The 21,159-nt window shown below is 48.9% G+C and overlaps 1 protein-coding gene across 2 annotated transcripts; it reads left to right on the forward strand.

Annotated features, from left to right (window-relative positions):
- The first annotated feature begins 8,412 nt into the window (after nucleotides 1-8,412).
- LRR1 (leucine rich repeat protein 1) lies at nucleotides 8,413-20,936 on the forward strand. 2 transcript variants are annotated; one of them, XM_084833705.1, is made up of 4 exons: nucleotides 8,413-8,647; nucleotides 11,546-11,644; nucleotides 12,611-13,338; nucleotides 19,350-20,936. In XM_084833705.1, the coding sequence occupies exons 1-4, from the start codon at nucleotides 8,480-8,482 to the stop codon at nucleotides 19,600-19,602; spliced, it is 1,248 nt and encodes a 415-aa protein (XP_084689831.1). In that variant the 5' UTR covers nucleotides 8,413-8,479; the 3' UTR covers nucleotides 19,603-20,936. The 2 variants fall into 2 exon arrangements, with proteins under 2 accessions (XP_084689831.1, XP_084689840.1); XM_084833714.1 differs by having other exon boundaries at nucleotides 12,611-13,347; nucleotides 19,350-20,934.
- Nucleotides 20,937-21,159: the final 223 nt, after the last annotated feature.

Below are 21,159 nucleotides of genomic sequence, written 5' to 3' on the forward strand. Positions count from 1 at the left end.
CTTTTGCGCCCGCGCCTGTGAAGAGCCGCTGCAGCGTCGCCCGAGCAAGACGGCGAGACCCGCGCTCTCCTTTTGCGCCCGCGCCCCGCGGCTGCCGCCCCGCCCCGCCCCGCCCCGCCCGGGGGCCGCCGCTGCGGGACGGGGGCGCCTCCCGCCGGCGCCGCCGAGCCTGCCGGCGCCCCGCGCGCGGGCCGGCGGCCGGGGCCCCCGCGGGCTTCTGCCGCGCCGCGGCGCAGCGCCTCCTCCCGGCCGGCGCGGGGAGTGCCGCCCGGCCACGCGGATTTCCCCGCCGCCGCCAGCAGGGGTCAGTGCGGCGCCGGCGCGCGGGGGGAGGGAGCGCCGCGGGTCCCCTGGCGGGCGCGCGCAGGGCGCTCGGAAGGGCGGGCAGGCGGGGCCCGGGCCGGGCCGGGCCGGGCCGAGCCGAGCCGAGCCGGGCGCCCCGCCGCGGGGCGGAGAGGGAGCGAAGTCGCGCGCCGGCCGCGCGCTCGGCCGGGCCGGGCGGGGCGGAAGGAGCGCGGGCCACGCTCGGCTGCCGGGCGGCGCTCCGGGGCCGCGCGCTGCGGCGAGGGCGTGAGCGGCGCGGGGGCAGGCTCGGCGGCGGGGCCCTGGCGTGTGAGCCGGGAGCGCGGCGCGCCCGGCCCGGCCCTGCCCGGCCCGAGTCCCCGCGGGGCCGGGCTCCGCGGAAGGGCTGCGGAGGGCCCCGGGGAGGAGGCGGCGGGCAGAACCCGGCCCCGCGGGGCTTCCCGCGGCGCCCAGTTGGCCCCGTGGGAGCAGAGGCTGGGCGCGATGGGCCCTCGGCATGATCCAGCAGGGCTCTTCTGCGCTCGTGTCAGCGTCCCTTAATGTGGGGTTTTACTCTTGCTGCGAGCAGTGACTGGCACATCATGGCTGGGGCATCGACGCCGTGTCTTGCCGCTGTTGCAAGCTTCCCGCCGCGTGCGGAGGGCTCTGGGCGTGTGCAGAATGCCTTTGTCAAATCAACTCAGTAGGGCAGTTTTGTGCCTTTCACATAGAAGGCCCCAAGTCATGTTGGAATTGTTGTGGATCACAAAGCTGAATATGAGCCACAATGTGATGCCGCTGCAAAAAAGGCAAATGCTCTTTTGGGCGGCACTAATAGAAGCATCACCGTCAAATCCCGGGAAGTGCTCGTTCCCCTCTACTCGGCGCTGGTTAGGCCTCATCTGGACTACTGTGTCCAGTTCTGGGCACCGCACTTTAAGAGGGATGCAGACAAGCTGGAGAGGGTTCGGAGGAGGGCAACCAAGATGGTCAGGGGACTGGAAACAAAGCCCGATGAGGAGAGACTGAAAGATCCTGGCATGGTTAGCCTTGAGAAGAGAAGACTGAGGGGAGATAGGACAGCGCTCTTCAAGTACTCAGAATCCTAGAATAGTGGGGTTGGAAGGGGCCTACCAGACAATTGAGCCCAACCCCCTGCTCAGTGCAGGAATCCAAGTCGGAGCATCGCTGACAGATGGCTGTCCAGCCTCGTCTTGGAGGCCTCCAGCGTGGGAGAGCCCACCGCCTCCCCAGGGAATGGGTTCCGTTGTCGTATTGCTCTAACAGTCAGGAAGCTTCTCCTGATGTTCAGCCGGAATCTGGCTTCCTGGAACTTGAGCCCATGATTCCGTGTCGTGCACTCTAGGATGATCGAGAACCGATCCTGGCAACCTTTCAAGTACTTGAAGAGCGCTGTCATCTCACACAGTGGCCACTTCTTGAGAGCTCCTGGTCGTTTCAGCAAGACTTGCACTGGAGAATGTCCCCAGGGTATGTGCTTCAGTGTGTTCCAGTTGTCCGTCTCCCCATGTGCTAACAAATGCCACTGAAAATCTACTGTGTCACTGTGCATTGTGGTAGGGCCACCTTCGTGTGTCCATGCAGCGCAATGGACTTTCTGTGTAAGGTATTTGTGTAACATCTGTGGTACACATAAGTCTCTCCTTCGTTCTGTAGTGCTGTTCTGCAGAGAGAGTGCTTTACAGCAGCGGTGGCCTGACTTCGGTCTTGCGCATCAGATTCTTATTTTGTGGTGCACCGACATGTTTTAAATTGACAAAGGAAGAGTGTACGCTCAGATGGTCTTCTCTTTTAGAGCATGAATAATTGTATTAAGTGATCCTGAGTCTGTGTTCTTGCTTAAGAACTTAAGAAGAGCCCTGCCGGATCAAACCAAGGGTCCATCTTGTCCAGCATTCTGTTCACACAGTGGCCAACCAGCTGTTGACCAGGGAACCACAAGCAGGACACAAATGCAACAGCACCCTCCCGCCCATGTCCCCCAGCAACTGGTATGAAGACGTGTAGGATCAGACCAAGGTCCACCAAATTCTACATCGTTTTCAAGAATCCAAATAACCATCTGCTGTTGGTGGTTGACCAGAAATTGGCCAGAGCTCCACTAGGGGACCAGGATCCACCTTCTCCCCACCCCTTACATCATAGTGCTTATCCATGGGACCTTCTCAAACTGGGGAGAGGTACCGAGTGGGGTACCGCAGGGCTCAGTCCTGGGCCCAGTGCTCTTCAACATTTGTATGAATGACTTGGAGGAGGAGGTGCAGGGAATGCTGATCAAATTTGCAGGTGACACAAAATTGGGCGGGATAGCTAATACTTTGGAAGACAGAAACAAAATTCAAGGTGATCTGGATAGACTGGAGTGCTGGGCAGAAAACAATAGAATGACATTTAATAGGGATAAATGCCAAGATCTGCACCTAGGAAAAAGAAACCAAATGCACAGTTACAAGATGGGGGATACGTGGCTCAACCACATGACAAGCAAGAAAGATCTTGGAATTGTTGTCGATCACAAGCTGAAGATGAGCCAACAATGTGATGTGGCTGCAAAAAAGGCAAATGCTCTTTTGGGCTGCATTCATAGAAGCATCGCTTCCAAATCCCGGGAAGTGCTAGTTCCTCTCTACTCAGCACTGGTTAGGCCTCATCTGGAGTACCGTGTTCAGTTCTGGGCACCACACTTTAAGAAGGATGCAGACAAACTGGAGAGGGTTCAGAGGAGGGCAACAAAGATGATCAGGGGACTGGAAACAAAGCCCTATGAAGAGAGACTGCAAGAACTGGGCATGTTTAGCCTTGAGAAGAGAAGACTGACGGGAGATAGGATAGCGCTCTTTAAGTCCTTGAAAGGTTGTCACAGAGAAGAAGGCCAGGATCTCTTCTTGATCATCCCAGAGTGCAGGACACGGAATCATGGGCTCAAGTGGCAAGAAGTCAGATTCCGGCTGAACATCAGGAGAAACTTCCTGACTGTTAGAGCAATACGACAATGGACCCAATTCCCTAGGGAGGTGGTGGGCTCTCCCACACTGGAGGTGTTCAAGACGAGGCTGGACAGCCATCTGTCAGGGATGCTCTGACTTGGATTCCTGCATTGAGCAGGGGGTTGGACTCGATGGCCTTGTAAGCCCCTTCCTTTAAATGTGTTCATTTATACTGTTAGGCTCATTTCTTCTGTAATTTCATTTAAACCTTTGCTGGTAAAGAATGAAGACGAGAAAGGTGTGGTTTGAAAGAACCAAACAAAATAAGACTTTATTTACAAGGTTTGTGAGGTTTGAATACCGCTCGAGCTCCTGAATGTTACATTAAGGTTTCAAGTGTGTATTATTTCCTTATCTACGCAATCCCTCCTCACATTAATACTTTAATCTTAAAAAATATATCTCCCTCCACCACCCAGGGGAATTTAACCACTCCCAAAGCTAGAGCCCAATTGCCCTAATCCTATCCACAATGGAACCACCTAGGGAGGTGGTGGGCTCTCCCACACTGGAGGCCTTCAAGACGAGGCTGGACAGCCATTTGTCAGGGATGCTCTGACTTGGATTCCTCCATTGAGCAGGGGGTTGGACTCGATGGCCTTGTAGGCCCCTTCCAACCCTACTATTCTATGATTCTATGAACTCAGCATTTGGTCATGCCCATGGGTTCCAGACTTCAGGCAGTCATTGACTGCAAAGGATTTTCATCCAGGTATTAAAGGCGATCCTTAAGTCTGAAATGATGTTGGTTTGTTCCATTACTTATGAGCCACCAACGATGTGTGTGTGTGTGTGTGTGTGCCACTGGTTGTACTTCCTGAATGGTTAGTGCCCCACTTTTGTCCAACCTCTTGAATTACAGCTGAAAGTCCTGACTTCGCTCCCATCTGGGTGTTTCCTTTCAGCTTCAATGTGGTGGTGTACAGAGGTCAACTGCCAAAACAGTTATCCTTGTTCCAGTATTTCTGGCCCTGACTGTATATTATGTCCACAGCATTCCCATAGTCCACAAGGGAGGTTACCTGATCAAAAAATGAGATCAGATTTGTCTGGCAGGATTTGATCTTGACAAATCCATGTTGGCTTCGAGTAATCACTGCATTGTTTTCAAGGTGCTTACAGATGGATTGCTTTATCATCTGCTCCAGAATTTCCCCAGGGATTGATGTCAGACTGACTGGTCTGTAGTTCCCAGGTTCCTCTTTACCCTTTTTGAAGATAGGGACAACATTAGCCCTCCTCCAGTCATCTGGCACTTCACCCACCCTCCATGATTTCTCAAAGATAATAGACAGTGGCTCTGAGAGTTCTTCTGCCAGTTCCTTTATTACTCTAGGATGCTGTTCATCTGGCCCTGGAGATTTGAACTCATTCAAAGTAATTAGGTGTTCCCTGACCTCATGCCCATCGATCTCAAGCTGGAATTCTGCTCCTTCAGCCTGTACTTCGCCTTTGCCAGGTGGGGTCATAGACCCTCTTTTGGGAGAAGACTGAGCCAAAGTAGGAATTGAGCACCTCTGCCTTTTCTTTGTCGTCTGTTATCGTTTTGCCATCCTGATTTAATAGCTGAACCACCATTTCTTTCCTCTGCCTTTTACTACGCACGTAGCTGAAGAAAGCCTTTTTGTTGTTTTTAGCATTCCTCGCTAACCTCAGCTTGTTCTCAGCTTTAGCCTTCCTGACGCCATCTCTGCAATTCTGTGCTACCTTCCTGTACTCTTTCCTTTCAACCTATTTGAAAGGTGGTCACAGAGAAGAAGGCCAGGATCTCTTCTCGATCATCCCAGAGTGCAGGACACAGAAGAATGGGCTCAAGTTGTTGTTGTTGTTCAGTCGTGTCTGACTCTTCGTGACCCCATGGACCATAGCACGCCAGGCCTTCCTGTCCTGCGCTTTCTCCCGGAGTGTGCTCAAGTTCATATTCGTTGCATCGGTGATGCTATCTAGCCATCTCATCCTCTGTCGTCCCCTTGTCCTTTTGCCTTCAGTCTTTCCCAGCATCAGGGTCTTTTCCAGAGAGTTTTCTCTTCGCATTAGGTGGCCAAAATATTGGAGCTTCAGCTTCAGTATCTGTCCTTCCAATGAGCACTCAGGGTTGATTTCCTTTAGGATGGACTGATTTGACCTCCTTGCAGTCCAGGGGACTCGTAAGAGTCTTCTCCAGCACCACAGTTCGAAAGCATCGATTCTTCGGCGCTCAGCCTTCCTTATAGTCCAGCTCTCACAGCCATACATTACTACTGGGAAAACCATAGCTTTGATTAGACGGACCTTTGTCGGCAAGGTGATGTCTCTGCTTCTTACTATGCTGTCTAGGTTTGCCATAGCTTTCCTCCCAAGGAGCAAGCGTCTTTTAATTTCATGGCTACAGTCACCGTCTGCAGTGATCTTGGAGCCCAAGAAAGTAAAATGTGTCACTGCTTCCATTTCTTCCCCTTCTATATGCCAGGAAGTGATGGGGCCAGATGCCATGATCTTCGTTTTTTTAATGTTGAGTTTCAAACCAGCTTTTGCACTCTCCTCTTTCACCCTCAACAAGAGGCTCTTGAGATCCTCTTCGCTTTCTGCCATTAGGGTGGTATCGTCTGCATATCGGAGGTTGTTGATAATTCTCCTGGCAATCTTAATTCCGACCTGTGATTCATCCAACCCGGCGTTTCTCATGATGTACTCTGCATATAAGTTAAATAAGCAGGGTGACAATATGCAGCCTTGTCGTACTCCTTTCCCAATTTTGAACCACTCGGTTGTTCCATGTCTGGTTCTTACTGTTGCTTCTTGACCCTCATACAGGTTTCTCAGGAGACAGGTAAGGTGGTCTGATACTCCCATCACTTTAAGAATTTGCCACAGTTTGTTGTGATCCACACAATCAAAGGCTTTAGCATAGTCAATGAAGCAGAAATAGACGTTTTTCTGGAATTCTCTTGCTTTCTCCATGATCCAGCGAACGTTGGCGATTTGATCTCTAGTTCCTCCGCCTCTTTGAAACCCAGCTTGTACTTCCGGTAGTTCTCGGTTCGCATACTACTGAAGCCTAGCTTGTAGGATTTTGAGCATCACCTTGCTGGCATGTGAAATGAGCGCAATTGTGCGGTAGTTTGAACACTCTTTGGCGTTGCCCTTCTTTGGAATTGGAATGTAAACTGACCTTTTCCAGTCTTGCGGCCATTGTTGAGTGTTCCAAATTTGTTGGCATATTGAATGCAGCACTTTAACAGCATCATCTTTTAGGATTTTAAATAGCTCAGCTGGAATACTGTCATCTCTGCTAGCTTTGTTGTTAGTAATGCTTCCTAAGGCCCACTTGACTTCACTCTCGAGGATGTCCGGCTCAAGTTCAGTGACCGCACTATCATGGCTATCAGGGACATTCAGATCTTTCCTGTATAGTTCTTCTGTGTATTCTTGCCACCTCTTCTTAATCTCTAGTTTTTCCCATTCTGTTGTTTTCCTCGATTTCTTTGCATTGTTCATTTAAGAAGGCCTTCTTGTCTCTCAAGTTACAGGAAGCCAGATTCCAGCTGAACATCAGGAGAAACTTCCTGCCTGTTAGAGCAATACGACAATGGAACCAATGACCCAAGGAGGTGGTGGGCTCTCCCACGCTGGAGGCATTCAAGATGAGGCTGGACAACTGTGTCAGGGATGCTCTGACTTGGATTCCTGCACTGAGCAGGGGGTTGGACTCGATGACCTTGTGGGCCCCTTCCAGCCCCACTATTCTATGATTCTACATCTTGTTGAAAGATTGTAGGCAGCATGCAAATCCACTTTACCAGAGGTAGGCAGTGCAGAGCCCATGGGCACCAATGTGCCCCGGTTACTTTTCTTGGTGCCCCACCATTGTTTTATTAACAGATTCCCTTAATGGCAGCTGGGAACTCTCCTAGGCAAAGCGAGGGCCTCCAGCCGCTGCGGTGATCATTTCCCATGAATGCCTCTGGGCCACACGGGCTCAGAGGCATTCCCAGCAAATGAAGGCTACAGATGGCTGCAGACCAACACTTCCGTCTGTGGCATGCCCATCCACCAAGAAAAAGAAAGGGGTGGGGGAGAAAAAGCCACTGGAAATGGTGGGTTCAAAAGGGTTGTTTAGTATGCTCTGCTGAGGCCCAGCCTCTGCCTTGTACACAGTCACCTGGGCAGGTTACATGTCCTTTGTGATTATCCACATCTCCCACAGCAGCTATTTTGTGGTGGTGCTGACAACAGTTTCTCAGGTTGCCACATGTGCCCACAGACCCCAAAGGGTTGCCTACCCCTGTTCTAACCATCGCCAATCACAGTGAACAGCATGGGAGTAGACACTAGCTTTCCCCACTCTGGTGCTCTCCAGATGTGTGGGCTGGGGGATTCTGGTGGTTGTAGTCCAACACCTGAAGCTACAGGCTGCGTCTGATGACACGTGACTAAAGCGTTGCCTGCGCCGGCATCTTTTCTCTCCCAGGGTCTCATACAATTTGTTCCAGTAGCTTTTGGGTTGAGACCATGAGGCGCGGTCTCCCTGACGCCCGAGATGAGCAGATGAGAGCAACCTATCATATCCGAGATGCAGAAAACCCTGCACGAATTAATTAATTAATTAAGCTTCTTACATGTAGTACTACGGAGAAATACAACGCATAGACGCCTTGCAGGGTTAGTGGAGGTTTGCAAGAGAACCGAGGATGAGCGGAGGAGGCGCTGTACTGTCCTCCCCGGGCAGGGGGCGGTAGGCGAAGCTTACAGGCGGCCCGAAAGGCCTGCGGCTGCTCACCTCAATGGATTTAAGCACCGAGACAGGAACGCACAAGCAGAGAGGAGCCCGCGATCCTCATTTGCGCTTCCGGGCCAAGACAGAACTGGGTTGCGCCCTAACTCCCGTGACGAAATGTAGGCGCTCCGGAGCGGCGCCGCGCCAGCTCGTGCGGGCTGCCCCCCCCGCTCCTCTCTCCGCGAAGCCAGCGCCGCCCTTTCCCTGCTCCTGGGGGAGGGGCTGGGGCCCGCGCGGCGCTGGGGGCGGAGGGCCGGGCCGGGCCGGGCCCACCCCACGCTCACGCGCGGCGCCGCGGAGGAGGAGCGGCGCCGGCAGCGCGAGGCAGCCCGCCAGGCCTCGCACATGCGCGGCAGCGGGCGGCCCGCCCTCGCCGGTGCGCGCGCAGGAGGCGGGAGCGGCGCCCGCCTGCGGGGGCCGGCGGGCCCCCGGGATGCGGCTGCCGTGCGAGGTGTCGGTGGCGAGCCGCCTGCTGCCCTCAGCCGGGCTGCGCGGCCCGGGACGCGCCGCCAGGGCTCTGGTCTCCCTGGGGAAGCCGCCCGGCGGCGGCGTCTGGCTCCTGGTCAGCACCGCCCGGCACCGTCCTGGGACCAAGTACCAGGTGAGGAGGCGCCGCCGCCGGCAGGGCCGGGCCGGGCCGGGCCGCGGCTGGCTGGCCGGAGCCTTCGGGCCCTTCCGCGAGGGGCGCAGCGGGGCCCGCCCCGCCCCGCCGAGGAGGGCTGCCGAGCGAGGCCCTGCTCAGGCCCGCGAGGCGCCGCGGCAGCTGCCCTGCCTGGAAGCCTTGGGGCGTCCCGGCTTGGTCACACTTGGAGCGGACCTGTGGAAATCAGTGGGGCTCGACGAACTGGAGCCCCATTGACGTCACTGATCTGGCCGTGTTCCGCTCCGCGCACGCTTGAAGCTTTGATCCCGGTGGAGTGAGTTGCCCCAGTGAAACAAGTTAATCAGGGCGAACGTAAATCCCATTGCTTTCAGTAGGACTTAGTCAAATCGCTTAACTTTGGCTAGATTCAGGTCATAAGAACAAAAGAAGAGCCCTGCTGGGTCAGACCAAGGGTGCATCTAGTCCAGCATTCTGTTCACACAGTGGCCAACCAGGAACCCACAAACAGGACACAAGAGCTCCCTGCTACGAATGTTCCCCAGCAACCGGTGTACATAGGCATACTGCCTCTGGAGGTAGCACATAACCATCAGGACTAGTAGCCATTGATAGCTTTCTCCAGGAATGTGCTTAACACGCTTTTAAAGCCATCCAAATTGGTGGCCATCGCCACATCTTCTAGTAGCAAATTTCATAGTTTAATTTTGTGCCGTGTGAAGATGGACTTCCTTTTATCTGCCCTAAATCTCCCACCAATCAGCTTCATGGGATGACCCCAGGTTCTAGTATTATGAGAGTGGGAGAAATATATCCCTATTGTTCTACAGCCATTTAATTGGTATTTCAGAAATTAGCAAGATTTGGGCTGCATTAATAGAAGTATAGCTTCCAAATCACATGACATAGTAGTTTCTATCTACTCAGCACTGGTCAGGCCTCATCTGGAGTTCTGTGTCCAGTTCTGGACACCACACTTTAAGAGGGATGCAGGCAAACTGGAAAAGGTTCAGAGGAGTGCAAGAAAGATGATCAGGAAACTGGAAACAAAGCCCTGTGAAGAGAGACTGAAAGAACTGGGCATGTTTAGCCTTGAGAAGACTGAGGGGAGATATGATTGTACCCTTCAAGTACTTGAAAGGTTGTCCCAGAGAGGAAGGCCAGGATCTCTTCTCGATCATCCCAGAGTGCAGGACACGGAAGAATGGGCTCAAGTGACAGGAAGCCAGATTCCGGCTGAACCAATGCAGTAGTAAAGACAGCAACAGCAGCAAACAATCTAAAAAACAACAAACACCAGCATAAAACAAAACCTACAACACAACTGCAGCTACAATCCAGTCTGATAAAACAATCAGGACTATAAAGCAGTAAGTTTTTAGGGCTGTCCTAAAAGCCTAAAATGATGGGACCTGGCAGACCCACGATGGCAATGTATTGCTGTCCAAGCTTCATTAGTAAAGTGTATGCTTTGAGCTGCTGCATTTCAGCAAAGAAACAAAAAAATCCTTTGAGGAAGAGTTCGAGTGTAGAAACACATCAGGATGTGGGTAGTGACTGGAGAGTAATGTTGATATGCAGCACTGTGGTTTGGCACTAGCGTAGCTTTCCACAACCTGGTGTCCTCCAGATGTGTTATAGCCCAACACATCTGGAGGACACCAGGTTGTGGAAGGCTGCAACTCCCACCATCCCCAGCAAGCTCTAAAGGCTGCACTAGTGTTTCATTACTACCTGTTTACAGGGGTTCACAAATATGCTTGTTAGTTTGCCTCTTCAAAGAAAGAAAAAGCTAGTGAGATTACGCACCCAACCCATGCTATTCTCCAGTCTTGTACAGAGGATCAGAAAGGAACAAAGCTAGTTCCTCTTTCACTTCTTCCCAAAGCCAGTGTGACTTTGGTTCTGGGAGATCTCCAACCTTGGCTGGACTCAGGAGGCAGACAAGGGATATTTCTGACCTTGCACTGAGCCTGAGAAGGAATCTTTCTGACCTTGCACCAGGGCCCAAGGCATTTTGCTCCCTGAGGCAAAAGATAAGATGATGTCCTCCTCCCCTGCTCCATGTACAGAAGCTGACTGGAAATTGAATCTTCGACACCGGCAACAGGGCAGCATTGTCCATTGCACTTGAGCGCAGCAGGCTGGCTTAGGGCGTGCAGAGTAAGCTGTGTAGCACACACAACCCCATCCTCCAATACTTCCTACCCCCCAGCATCTGCCACATAAGGAAGCAGCCTCACTGGTAGGGCCAGCCTTGCCTTGCACTGAGCCTCGGTGGGGTCTTTCTGACCTTGGGCTGAGCCTCAGTGTGGAAGAGAGAAGTTCTCATCTGCCCTACGCAGTTCAGATATGGGGAAGAGGAGGAGGCCTCGGAGTACCTCCATGTCACAAAGAAGGTCTTGCCCCTTTTTAGAGAGGGGTAGTCTTGGTGGCAACCAGAAATTTTGACTGGCTACCAAGCCAAAATTTGTGGAGCCCTGTTCCCCCATGTGCCTGGTGTTATTTTTAATGGAATAAGGGGCAGGTGTTTCAAGTGCGGGTGCTCCTTTAAAAGCCTGGGACAGACAGCTGGGATATTGTACTGAGGGAGGAAGCAGGCAACGAGGCGAGAAGTGTAGGTGCTAGGGGCCATTTGCTCTGGGTGAATGGGAAGCTGGACAATTGACACTTAAGAATGGCTTTCCTGGGTCAGGCTGGTGGTCTGTCTGGTGTACTGTTTATCTTTGACACTAGCCTGATTTATTTACAAAATGAACTGAACTGTGAATCTCTCCCCCACCTCTTTTTGGCCTCAGTCACTCAAATTATGGTGGTCTTAATATGCTGCTTATTTTTCTGTTTCAGTAGGGAATATTCATAGGCTCATGGTTCTATTATTTTTTCCTTTAAAAACAGCTGAGAGAGAACATAGAACAGCTTTTCACCAAGTTTGTGGAGGAAGGGAAAGCCACTGTTCGGCTGAAGGAACCAGCAGTGGACATCTGTCTCAACAAGGTATGGAATCAAGCCTGGTGTCACAGCTGATCTTTCAACTGCACATTGCTCTTGCTTGGGAAATTAAGGAAAGGCGAGGTTGATCTCGATGGTTGGACTCGATGGTCTTGTAGGCCCCTTCTAACCCTACTATTCTGTGATGTTTTGGCAGCCCCATATGGACCATAGGGAGAGAGATAACGAAATCTGTTCCAGCTGGGGTGGATTCACTGGAGTTTGGAGGCAGCAGGAAAGGAAGCTCATATTCTCTAGCATTTCAAAATCAAGAAAGAGCAGTTTGGAGCTCTATGACCTCTTGGTCAGTGAAAGAAATAATAAAGGGGGTCATGTATGTGTTTCATATATTCAATATATATTTCATTAACTAGTGAACAGACTGGAGGCCTTATTCTACAAATATCTTTCAGTGATACTGGTACTAGTTACTGTTCTCCTTTGCAAATTTTTTGTTCTAGATTTGCAAATTTTAAAAATGAGGTAGAAAGTAGGTTTAGAAGTTAACATTTTAATATATTTTAAAGGCTTTTTAATTATAAGCTTTCTAATTCAGAACAGTGAGTGAGTTCTGTTTGTAATATAATACTATTCATGAAGGTTGTACATTTTATGTTCATGTTGTTGAATTACATGATTGGATTTTGCCCCCAAATGTATTTCCTGGCAGCACCTGATGAAGCTTTCTATGGCCATCTCAGTGGAGTCTGTTCTGTTCTATTACTGGCTGTGTTTAATATTTAGTTTATTTTAACTCAAACTAACTCTACACTGCTGTAATAATATTGTTTGTTAATTGTAATGGAGACAATGCTAGACAAAGCTGCATTGTGCTTTCGTCTTCTGCTTTCCAAAAGCTCGCTATCTCCTGATGCTCTTGCGTTTGTGTCACGATTCAGAAAGTGCTAGCATGTTGACAAAAAAAGCGAACCTGCAAATGCTGATTATCATTGTGCACCATTTTGGTTGCAGGCAAATGTCAGTCAGCTGAAGACGTTCCTCTCGGCACTGAAGCTGGCTCACCGAGGTATCAATGAGGAAACCTTACCACTGTCCGCCTTGGTCACACCAAAAGCTTCCGAAGTTGAGAAACCAAAAACTAAGATGATCATAACATCAAGGAAGGATTATCCTTTAACCCGGAACTTCCCCTACTCTCTGGATCATCTCCAAGCCTCCTACTGCAAATTAGCCCGCATTGATATGCGCATGCTTTGCTTGAAAAGCCTCCGGAAACTGGACTTGAGCCACAATTGTATTAAAAAGCTGCCAGCAACTATTGGGGACCTTGTGTGCCTTCAGGAGCTCAGTCTACAGGACAACCACTTAGAGTCATTTGGTGTGGCTCTGTGTAACTCCACCCTCCGAAAGTCACTCCAGTCTCTAGATCTTAGCCAGAATAAAATCCGAGCACTTCCAGCACAGTTTTGCCACTTACGGGAACTCATTCACTTGAAGTTAGATGACAACAACCTAATTAGGCTGCCATTCAAGATTGGTCAACTGAGTCAGCTCCGCTTCTTGTCTGTGGCTCGTAATAAGCTCCCATTTTTACCCAGTGATTTTGCAAAACTCTCCCTTGAGAACCTAGATTTATTTGGCAATCCTTTTGAGCGGCCCAAGCCACTCGTTCCTGACATACAGTTAAAAATACCATTGACTTTATTAGAATATTCTGCAAGAGCAACAGTCAATTACAGGTAAAGGTGGTAAGTGTGGTTTAGGACCCCAGGAGTGGTGAATCCTTCTATCCCCATAATTAAACAATTTTCAACTGGCAAGATTATTGTTAATTGTGAGGCATAGCTCTGGGGTAGAGCACGTGCCTTGTGTGCAGAACATCCCAGGTTCACTCCCTGGCATTTCATGGCTGGGGAAAATCCCTATCCGAAGCCTGGGGAGATGCTATCAGTTTGTGTACTGCAGACAATACTGAGCTAGATGGACCAAATGCCTGCCTTGCTGTAAGGCCACTTCCTATGTTCTCTAGTCCTGGTTCACAAACCAGAGTGAGTCTGTTAGAGTTTTCTGTAGTTCGTGGTTAGGCCTTTAGCCATTTCAGTAATAAAAACGTGGAAATCTTAGGCAAGTGAGCCAAACCATAACCAGCATAGAATCATAGAATAGTAGGGTTGGAAGGGGCCTACAAGGCCATCGAGTCCAACCCCCTGCTCAATGCAGGAATCCAAGTCAGAGCATCCCTGACAGATGGCTGTCCAGCCTCGTCTTGAAGGCCTCCAGTGTGGGAGAGCCCACCACCTCCCCAGGTAATTGGTTCCATTGCCGTATTGCTCTGACACTCAGGAAGTTTTTCCTGATGTTCAGTCGGAATCTGGCTTCCTGTAACTTGAGCCCATTATTCCGTGTCCTGCACTCTGGGATGATCAAGAAGAGATCCTGGCCTTCTTCTCTGTGACAACCTTTCAAGTACTTGAAGAGCGCTATCATATCTCCCCTCAGTCTTCTCTTCTCAAGGCTAAACATGCCCAGTTCTTTCAGTCTCTCTTCATAGGGCTTTGTTTCCAGTCCCCTGATCATCTTTGTTGCCCTCCTCTGAACCCTCTCCAGCTTGTCTGCATCCTTCTTAAAGTGTGGTGCCCAGAACTGGACACAGTACTCCAGATGAGGCCTAACCAGTGCTGAGTAGAGGGGAACTAGTACTTCCCGGGATTTGGAAGCGATGCTTCTATGAATGCAGCCCAAAATAGCATTTGCCTTTTTTGCAGCCACATCACATTGTTGGCTCATATTCAGCTTGTGATCGACGACAATTCCAAGATCCTTCTCGCTCGTAGTGTGGTTGAGCCACGTATCCCCCATCTTGTAACTGTGCATTTGGTTTCTTTTTCCTAGGTGCAGAACTTGGCATTTGTCCCTATTAAATGCCATTCTGTTGTTTTCTGCCCAGCACTCCAGTCTATCCAGATCACTTTGAATTTTGTTTCTGTCTTCCAAAGTATTAGCTATCCCTCCCAATTTTGTGTCATCTGCAAATTTGATCAGCATTCCCTGCACCTCCTCCTCCAAGTCATTAATAAAAATATTGAAGAGCACTGGGCCCAGGACTGAGCCCTGCGGTACCCCACTCGTTACCTCTCCCCAGCTTGAGAAGGTCCCATTGATAAGCACTCTTTGGGTCCGATTCTGTAGCCAACTGTGGATCCACATGATCGTTGTTTCATCTAGCCCACATCGAGCTAGTTTGCTCATCAGGATATCATGGGGCACTTTGTCGAAAGCTTTGCTGAAGTCGAGGTATATGATGTCTACAGCATTCCCACGGTCTACAAGGGAGGTGACTTGATCAAAAAATGAGATCAGATTTGTCTGGCAGGACTTGTTTTTGACAAATCCATGTTGGCTTCGAGTAATCACGGCATTGTTGTCAAGGTGCTTCCAGATGGATTGCTTTATGATCTGCTCCAGAATTTTCCCAGGGATTGATGTCAGACTGACTGGTCTGTAGTTCCCAGGTTCCTCCTTTTTACCCTTTTTGAAGATAGGGACAACGTTAGCCCTCCTCCAGTCATCTGGCACTTCCCCGGTCCTCCATGATTTCTCAAAGAGAATAGACAGCGGTTCTGAGAGCTCTTCTGCCAGTTCCTTTATGACTCTAGGATGCAGTTCATCTGGCCCTGGAGATTTGAACTCATTCAAAGTAATGAGGTGTTCCTTGACCATATGCCTGTCGATCTCAAGCTGCAATCCTGCCCCTTCAGCCTGTACTTCGCCTTTGCCAGGGGGGTCATAGACCCTCTTTTGGGAGAAGACTGAGCCAAAGTAGGAATTGAGCACCTCTGCCTTTTCTTTGTCCTCTGTTATCATTTTGCCATCCTTATTTAATAGCTGAACAACCATTTCTTTCCTCTGCCTTTTACTATGCACGTAGCTGAAGAAAGCCTTTTTGTTGTTTTTAGCATCCCTCGCTAACCTCACCTCGTTCTCCGCTTTAGCCTTCCTGACGCCATCTCTGCAATTCTGTGCTACCTGCCTGTACTCTTCCTTTGTTACTTGGCCTTCTCTCCACTTCCTATATGTGTCCTTTTTTGTTTTCAGGTCATCCCTAAGCTTTTTGTGAAGCCACATTGGCTTCTTCTGTTGTCTTCCACCTTTTCTTCTTGTTGGAATTGTTTGTGATTGTGCCTTGAGAATTTCCTTTTTTAAAAGTTCCCACCCATCTTGGACTCCTTTTCTCGCTAGCATTGCTTGCCATGGGACCTTACTGATCATTGTTCTGAGTTTATTAAAATCAGCTTTCCTAAAATCCAGGGTACGCGTTTGAGTACACTCGGCTTTTGCTTCCCTTAGAACCAAGAACTCAAGTACAACATGGTCGCTTTCCCCCAGAGTTCCTGTAACTGCTACTTTATCCACTAAGTCATCTCTGTTGGTTAGGATCAAGTCAAGGATAGCCGATCCTCTAGTTCCTTCCTCTACTTTCTGTAGGAGGAAGTTATCCGCCACACAAGTCAGGAATTTCCTGGAGGGGCCATGTTTTGCAGAATTTGTCTCCCAACAAATATCGGGGAAATTGAAGTCCCCCATTACTACTACATCATGCTTCCTTAAAACATTGGCTATTTGCTTTTCAAAAGTTTCATCCTTGTCTTCTCCTTGATTGGGTGGCCGGTAGTAGACTCCGACCACCAGGTTCCTTTTATTCTTTGCTCCATTTATTTCAACCCAGATGCTCTCGATGGGGCTACCAAGCTCCTCCTCCTGTATTTCTGTGCAGAGATATGTATTTTTCACATACAGTGCAACCCCGCCTCCCTTTCTGTTCCTCCTGTTCTTTTTGAACAAGTTATATCCTTCAACTGCTGTATTCCAGTCATGAGAGTCATCCCACCAAGTCTCAGTTATACCTATCAAGTCATAATTTCCCTCCTGTATTAAGAGTTCAAGTTCGTTCTGTTTGTTTCCCATACTCTGGGCATTAGTATATAGACATCGAAGACCATGTGCTTCATAGTCTGGCTTTCTTCCTACATGTGTCTGAAGACTATTATTGGGCGCTATCAGCGCTGTTCTCTCCATTGCAGTGCATGCGCCTACGTCCATTGTTACCCCCAACATTACATCTCCCTTCCCCGTAGGATTCAGTTTAAAGCCCTCCTGATGAAGTTCTTCATGCTGTGGCCAAACACATTCTTCCCAGCCTTTGTGAGGTGCAACCCATCCCTAGCCAACAGCCCATCTTCCAGGAAGTATAGCCCGTGGTCCCAGAATCCAAATCTCTCTCATCGGCACCACCTTCGTAGCCAGTCATTCACCCGGAGTATTTTTCGTTCCCTTTCTATCCCTCTTCTAACTACTGGAAGGATGGATGAGAAAACTATCTGGGCCCCAAAGTTCTTGAGTTTCCTTCCCAAAGCTTCAAAGTCTGACGTGATCTCTTCGTAGCTCCGCTTGGCGGTATCATTTGTTCCCACATGGATGAGAAGAAAGGGATACCTGTCAGTGGGCTTTATGAGTGCAGGCAACCTTTCAGTCACGTCTCTAATCTGTCCTCCCGGGAGACAACATACCTGGCGAGTCCACGGGTCTTCGCGACATACTTGGGTCTCGATCCCACGCAGCAAGGAGTCTCCCACTACTACCACTCTTCTCTTCTTCTTCTTGTAGGCCTGGGTTTCATCGCCTCTGTTTGACTGACCTTTAGCCTCTTGCTCACTCTCATGCAGGTTCCCCTGTGATTCTTCCTCTGCAGGCTGTCCTCCAGTCTCATCTGTAAGTACCTGGAATCGGTTCCACAGCTCCACCGCTTCCACTGGTGCAGAGTGGCGTCTAGTTCTTCTTCTCCTAACTATCACCGTTTTCCAAGGAGTATCCTCTACTCCATTTTTCTTCACCTCAGCATTTCCCACTGCCTCATCTTGCTGTTGCTCTTCAAGCTTCTGGTCTGCCCTTTGCTGCTGTAGTTCCCCCATTCTGTCCAAGAACTCTTCGTGTTCTCTTATTCCCCGGAGGGTTGACAGTCGCCGCTCCAGTCCACTTACTTTTTCCTCCAGCAGCGTGATCAACTTGCACTTGTTGCAGGTGTAGGCCATGTTGTTCTCAGGCAAGAAAACAAACATTGCACACACCTTGCAGGTCACCACCACTGGAGAGTCTTGTCCTTCCATAGCCTCTTTTCCCTTTTTGTGTCTAGCTTTGTGATTGTTCTAGACTAGCCTGTGCCTGCTCCTCTACTCAGTAGAGGTTAAAAGCAGAGTCCCACTGGTGTGGAAGTGTGTGTTACAAGACAAATAAATGAAAAAAAGTTAGTAAAAAAAAAAAAAAAAACACTGCAGTTGTTTGCTATTTGAAGCTGTGGGAGAAATTTCTGCTCAGTCCCAAAGATGTCATTCAGCTAGCCCTTCTTACATGCCAAGGGCTCAGGGAAGGTTACAGTAGATCCCGGTCATGTTTCATTTGTGTGAGAATGTTAGGCAGTGTGTGATTTGCCCAGGGCCTACCCAGCAGGCTTTGTGGCAGAACTGAGTCTTGTCTATCTCTCCAGCAGCCAGTATCCATTCACTGCAAGTTCACTGTATGGGTATTGGCCAAGTTCACTTATTTCAATGAGGCTTGTGTAAGATTTCCAGTAGATCACACGTATGTAAGAAGAGCCACGGTGAAGCAGGCCAAGGCCTATCAAGTCCAGCATTCCGTTCACACAGTGGCCGACCAGCTGCCTGTGGGATTGTGCTGTCAACCATTGCCATACATAGCAGATGTTAAAATGTTTACTGTATGGTAGCTGCTGCCTGGAATGAACTCTGGGGGGGAAGAGCAAGGCTGCTTAAATTTGGGACAGAATATGGCTTCCCAAAAAGCTTGTGTCAGGATCCCAATAATTGCGCCATTAGATCCGCATGATCTTAGTCAGAAGCCGTTGGGCTTGTTTCTTTCAAAAGCAGCTATCACCCATGCCACAGTTTATCCCCACTTTGCAGAAGGGGGTGAAGGTTGAAGGCCAAGGCAAGAGGCTTGCGAGAGGCCACTTTGAAGTTCATGGCTGAGATCACATTTGAACTGGGGCCTTTCAGGCTCTCAGCACTTACGCTGCTCCAGCCCTCTAGGGATGCTGGTAATTCACCCAGCGTTCTCTGATGTAGATGTGTTCACATATTGTATGATACAAAAATCTATGCATGGTACATAGTGCCATGCCTATCCAACTCACATCATAGTGCACGTGCCTATCCAACTCACCTGGGAGGGGTGTTTGGTAGAGGGGGTGGAGTTTGGGGGTGGGAGAGGTGATGCAAAGGCTGTTCTGCAAGTTTGCAAACTTGAGATAATTTTGTAGCTTTATCATATAATGAGTGATGACTGAATTCTTTCGTTATCCATTCTTCCCCCTTTTCCACTGCAACTCTCATTGTTTGACCTCATTTTTCCTAGCCGAGTCTGGCTCTGTAGGCAGTGAATGACTGGTAACACAGATGTTACTGTTCTTATGTTTTTAAAAGAGCTATATTTAAATCTTTACCAGGTGGAGAGGCTCCTAGCCCAGCAGTAAGAAGGTCTTAGATGCTTTTTAACTCAAACTGGCTCAGAAATTTATTTTGGAGTGCAGCAATGCTAGCTGTGCATATATGAAATATTTATAACCCTCCTTTCCAATAAAATGTTCAAGGATATATATTTAATATAGTATTTCAGGGAACTGAATTTGCTCAGCAGGAACAGTGTATTCACTCACAAGCTTTGTTCTCTGTCATAGACTCCCGTATGGCTGCCACATCCTTCCTTCTCACCTCTGTGATGATCTGGACATGGCGAAGACCTGTCAGTGTGGGCGGGCTTGCTTCAGCTCCTTCATTCAGACAACGGTGACTATGAATCTGCACAGTGTGGCACACACAGTTGTCCTTGTGGATAATATGGGAGGCACAGAGGCCCCCATCCTCCGCTACTTCTGTTCTCTGACGTGCTATGCCCAGTTTCTGGATAGACATCTGCAAAGCATCCGGTGACCTTGTGTGATCTGAAAGGCTTCATTCAGCAGCAGGACAAACACTTGCTGAGGACTGTTCTGTGTGGTATTAAAAGACAAGGATGCAATGCTGGAGAGATGCTATAGTTAGCTAACAGATCTACAAACCATTTCTTACCTTTCCTTTTTCATCAGCCAGAAAGAGGAAGGAATGCAAAACTTGATTTTTCAGTAGAACACACCTTTGTTTGTTTGAGGCTGCATGTTTGTTTAAGCTCTCTTGCTTGAATAGAGTAGAGAAGCTTTTTGCCTGCCTGAATTATGGAAGGCTTTAGTTTTGTTCCTGATGCCAAGCATGTGTTCCTTCATCCTCACCGCTGATTAATGCTGAGTGGAAACAGCTGGGGCACTCTTACAGTTGTGTCCCTAAGCAAGAACTTATTTTTCTCATTCCATATAAGGAATCTTCCTCCTAAAAATCATTTAGCTGTGCTTTTCTGGGTTAAAACAGCTGATATTCAAAATATGTTTAAAAGCTTGGCTGCAATGGAACAAGAAGGTATGCCTCTTTGAATATTAGAATATGCAGAACATATTCTGAAACTCTCCAGGTTATTTCAGCACTGTTGAACTCTGAACACACAACTGTATTATGAGTATTTTACAAATTGGTATAAATGTGTGATTTTTATACCTTTTGTCAAAGGAAAATTTGTCACATACAACAATTAGTCAGGTTTACTGGCATGATTTATTGAAGCAAACCTATAACATGTTTGAGAACAATTACTGTAGAGTCCACTTCATATGTTAAATTTTGTATCAGGAACTGAGTTTCTTAGTTCAAAATACATTTGCTTAGTGTTTTTGAATGACACTAACGTGCAGAAATAGTAGCTTTAGCCGGCAAGATATGCTATGCAGGCATGGGAAGAGATCAGGAGCTTGCTAACGTAAATTTTGCCAGTAAAAGGTGTGAAGAAATTGGTTTCCAAATACATCATGTATTATTTGCAGCAGGTCTGTATTAATAATTGCTGACAGTATCTCCTTTTTTTTAGAAAAACACATTCATAAAGATTCTGAAATCGCTTACAGTTGCACTGAAATTATTCATGCATGAATAGCAGGTGGTGCTGTGCTGTGTAGAAACAACAGAGGTAGCACCAGTTTGTCTATTCGCTGGTCTCTGCTCTTCAGGCTTGTGAAGGGTATGTAGTTCACAAGATACATTGTGTGCCATAAACCAGGCTGGTGGGAATAGTTCAGGCTTGTCAGATCTACTTTGTGGTTTGTGTTTACTAGGACTCCCAAGATTTACCAACCAGAGTCAAGTGGATAAGACTTTGAATTAAAAACAAGGTGTCTGAGCACATCCCAAGCTTAAGGATTTGTTTTCAGCACCAGAGCTGAACCCAGCTTGCAGTCTTTTCACAGAGATGTCCACTCCTGGTTATTTCAAGCCATCTTCATTCCAGTAGCCTCATTTAGGTGGAAAAGGTCATTTTGTTACTGCTGCTGCTAAAGAACTGAGAGACAGTTGGCTGATCACCCAAGAGATCTACCAGTAGACCCCGATCTGCCTTCTGCCCATTCC

This window comes from Heloderma suspectum, chromosome 1 (assembly GCF_057233095.1).
Source record: "Heloderma suspectum isolate Gila_16-S chromosome 1, 16-S_ref, whole genome shotgun sequence".
Taxonomy (NCBI): Eukaryota; Metazoa; Chordata; class Lepidosauria; order Squamata; family Helodermatidae; genus Heloderma; species Heloderma suspectum.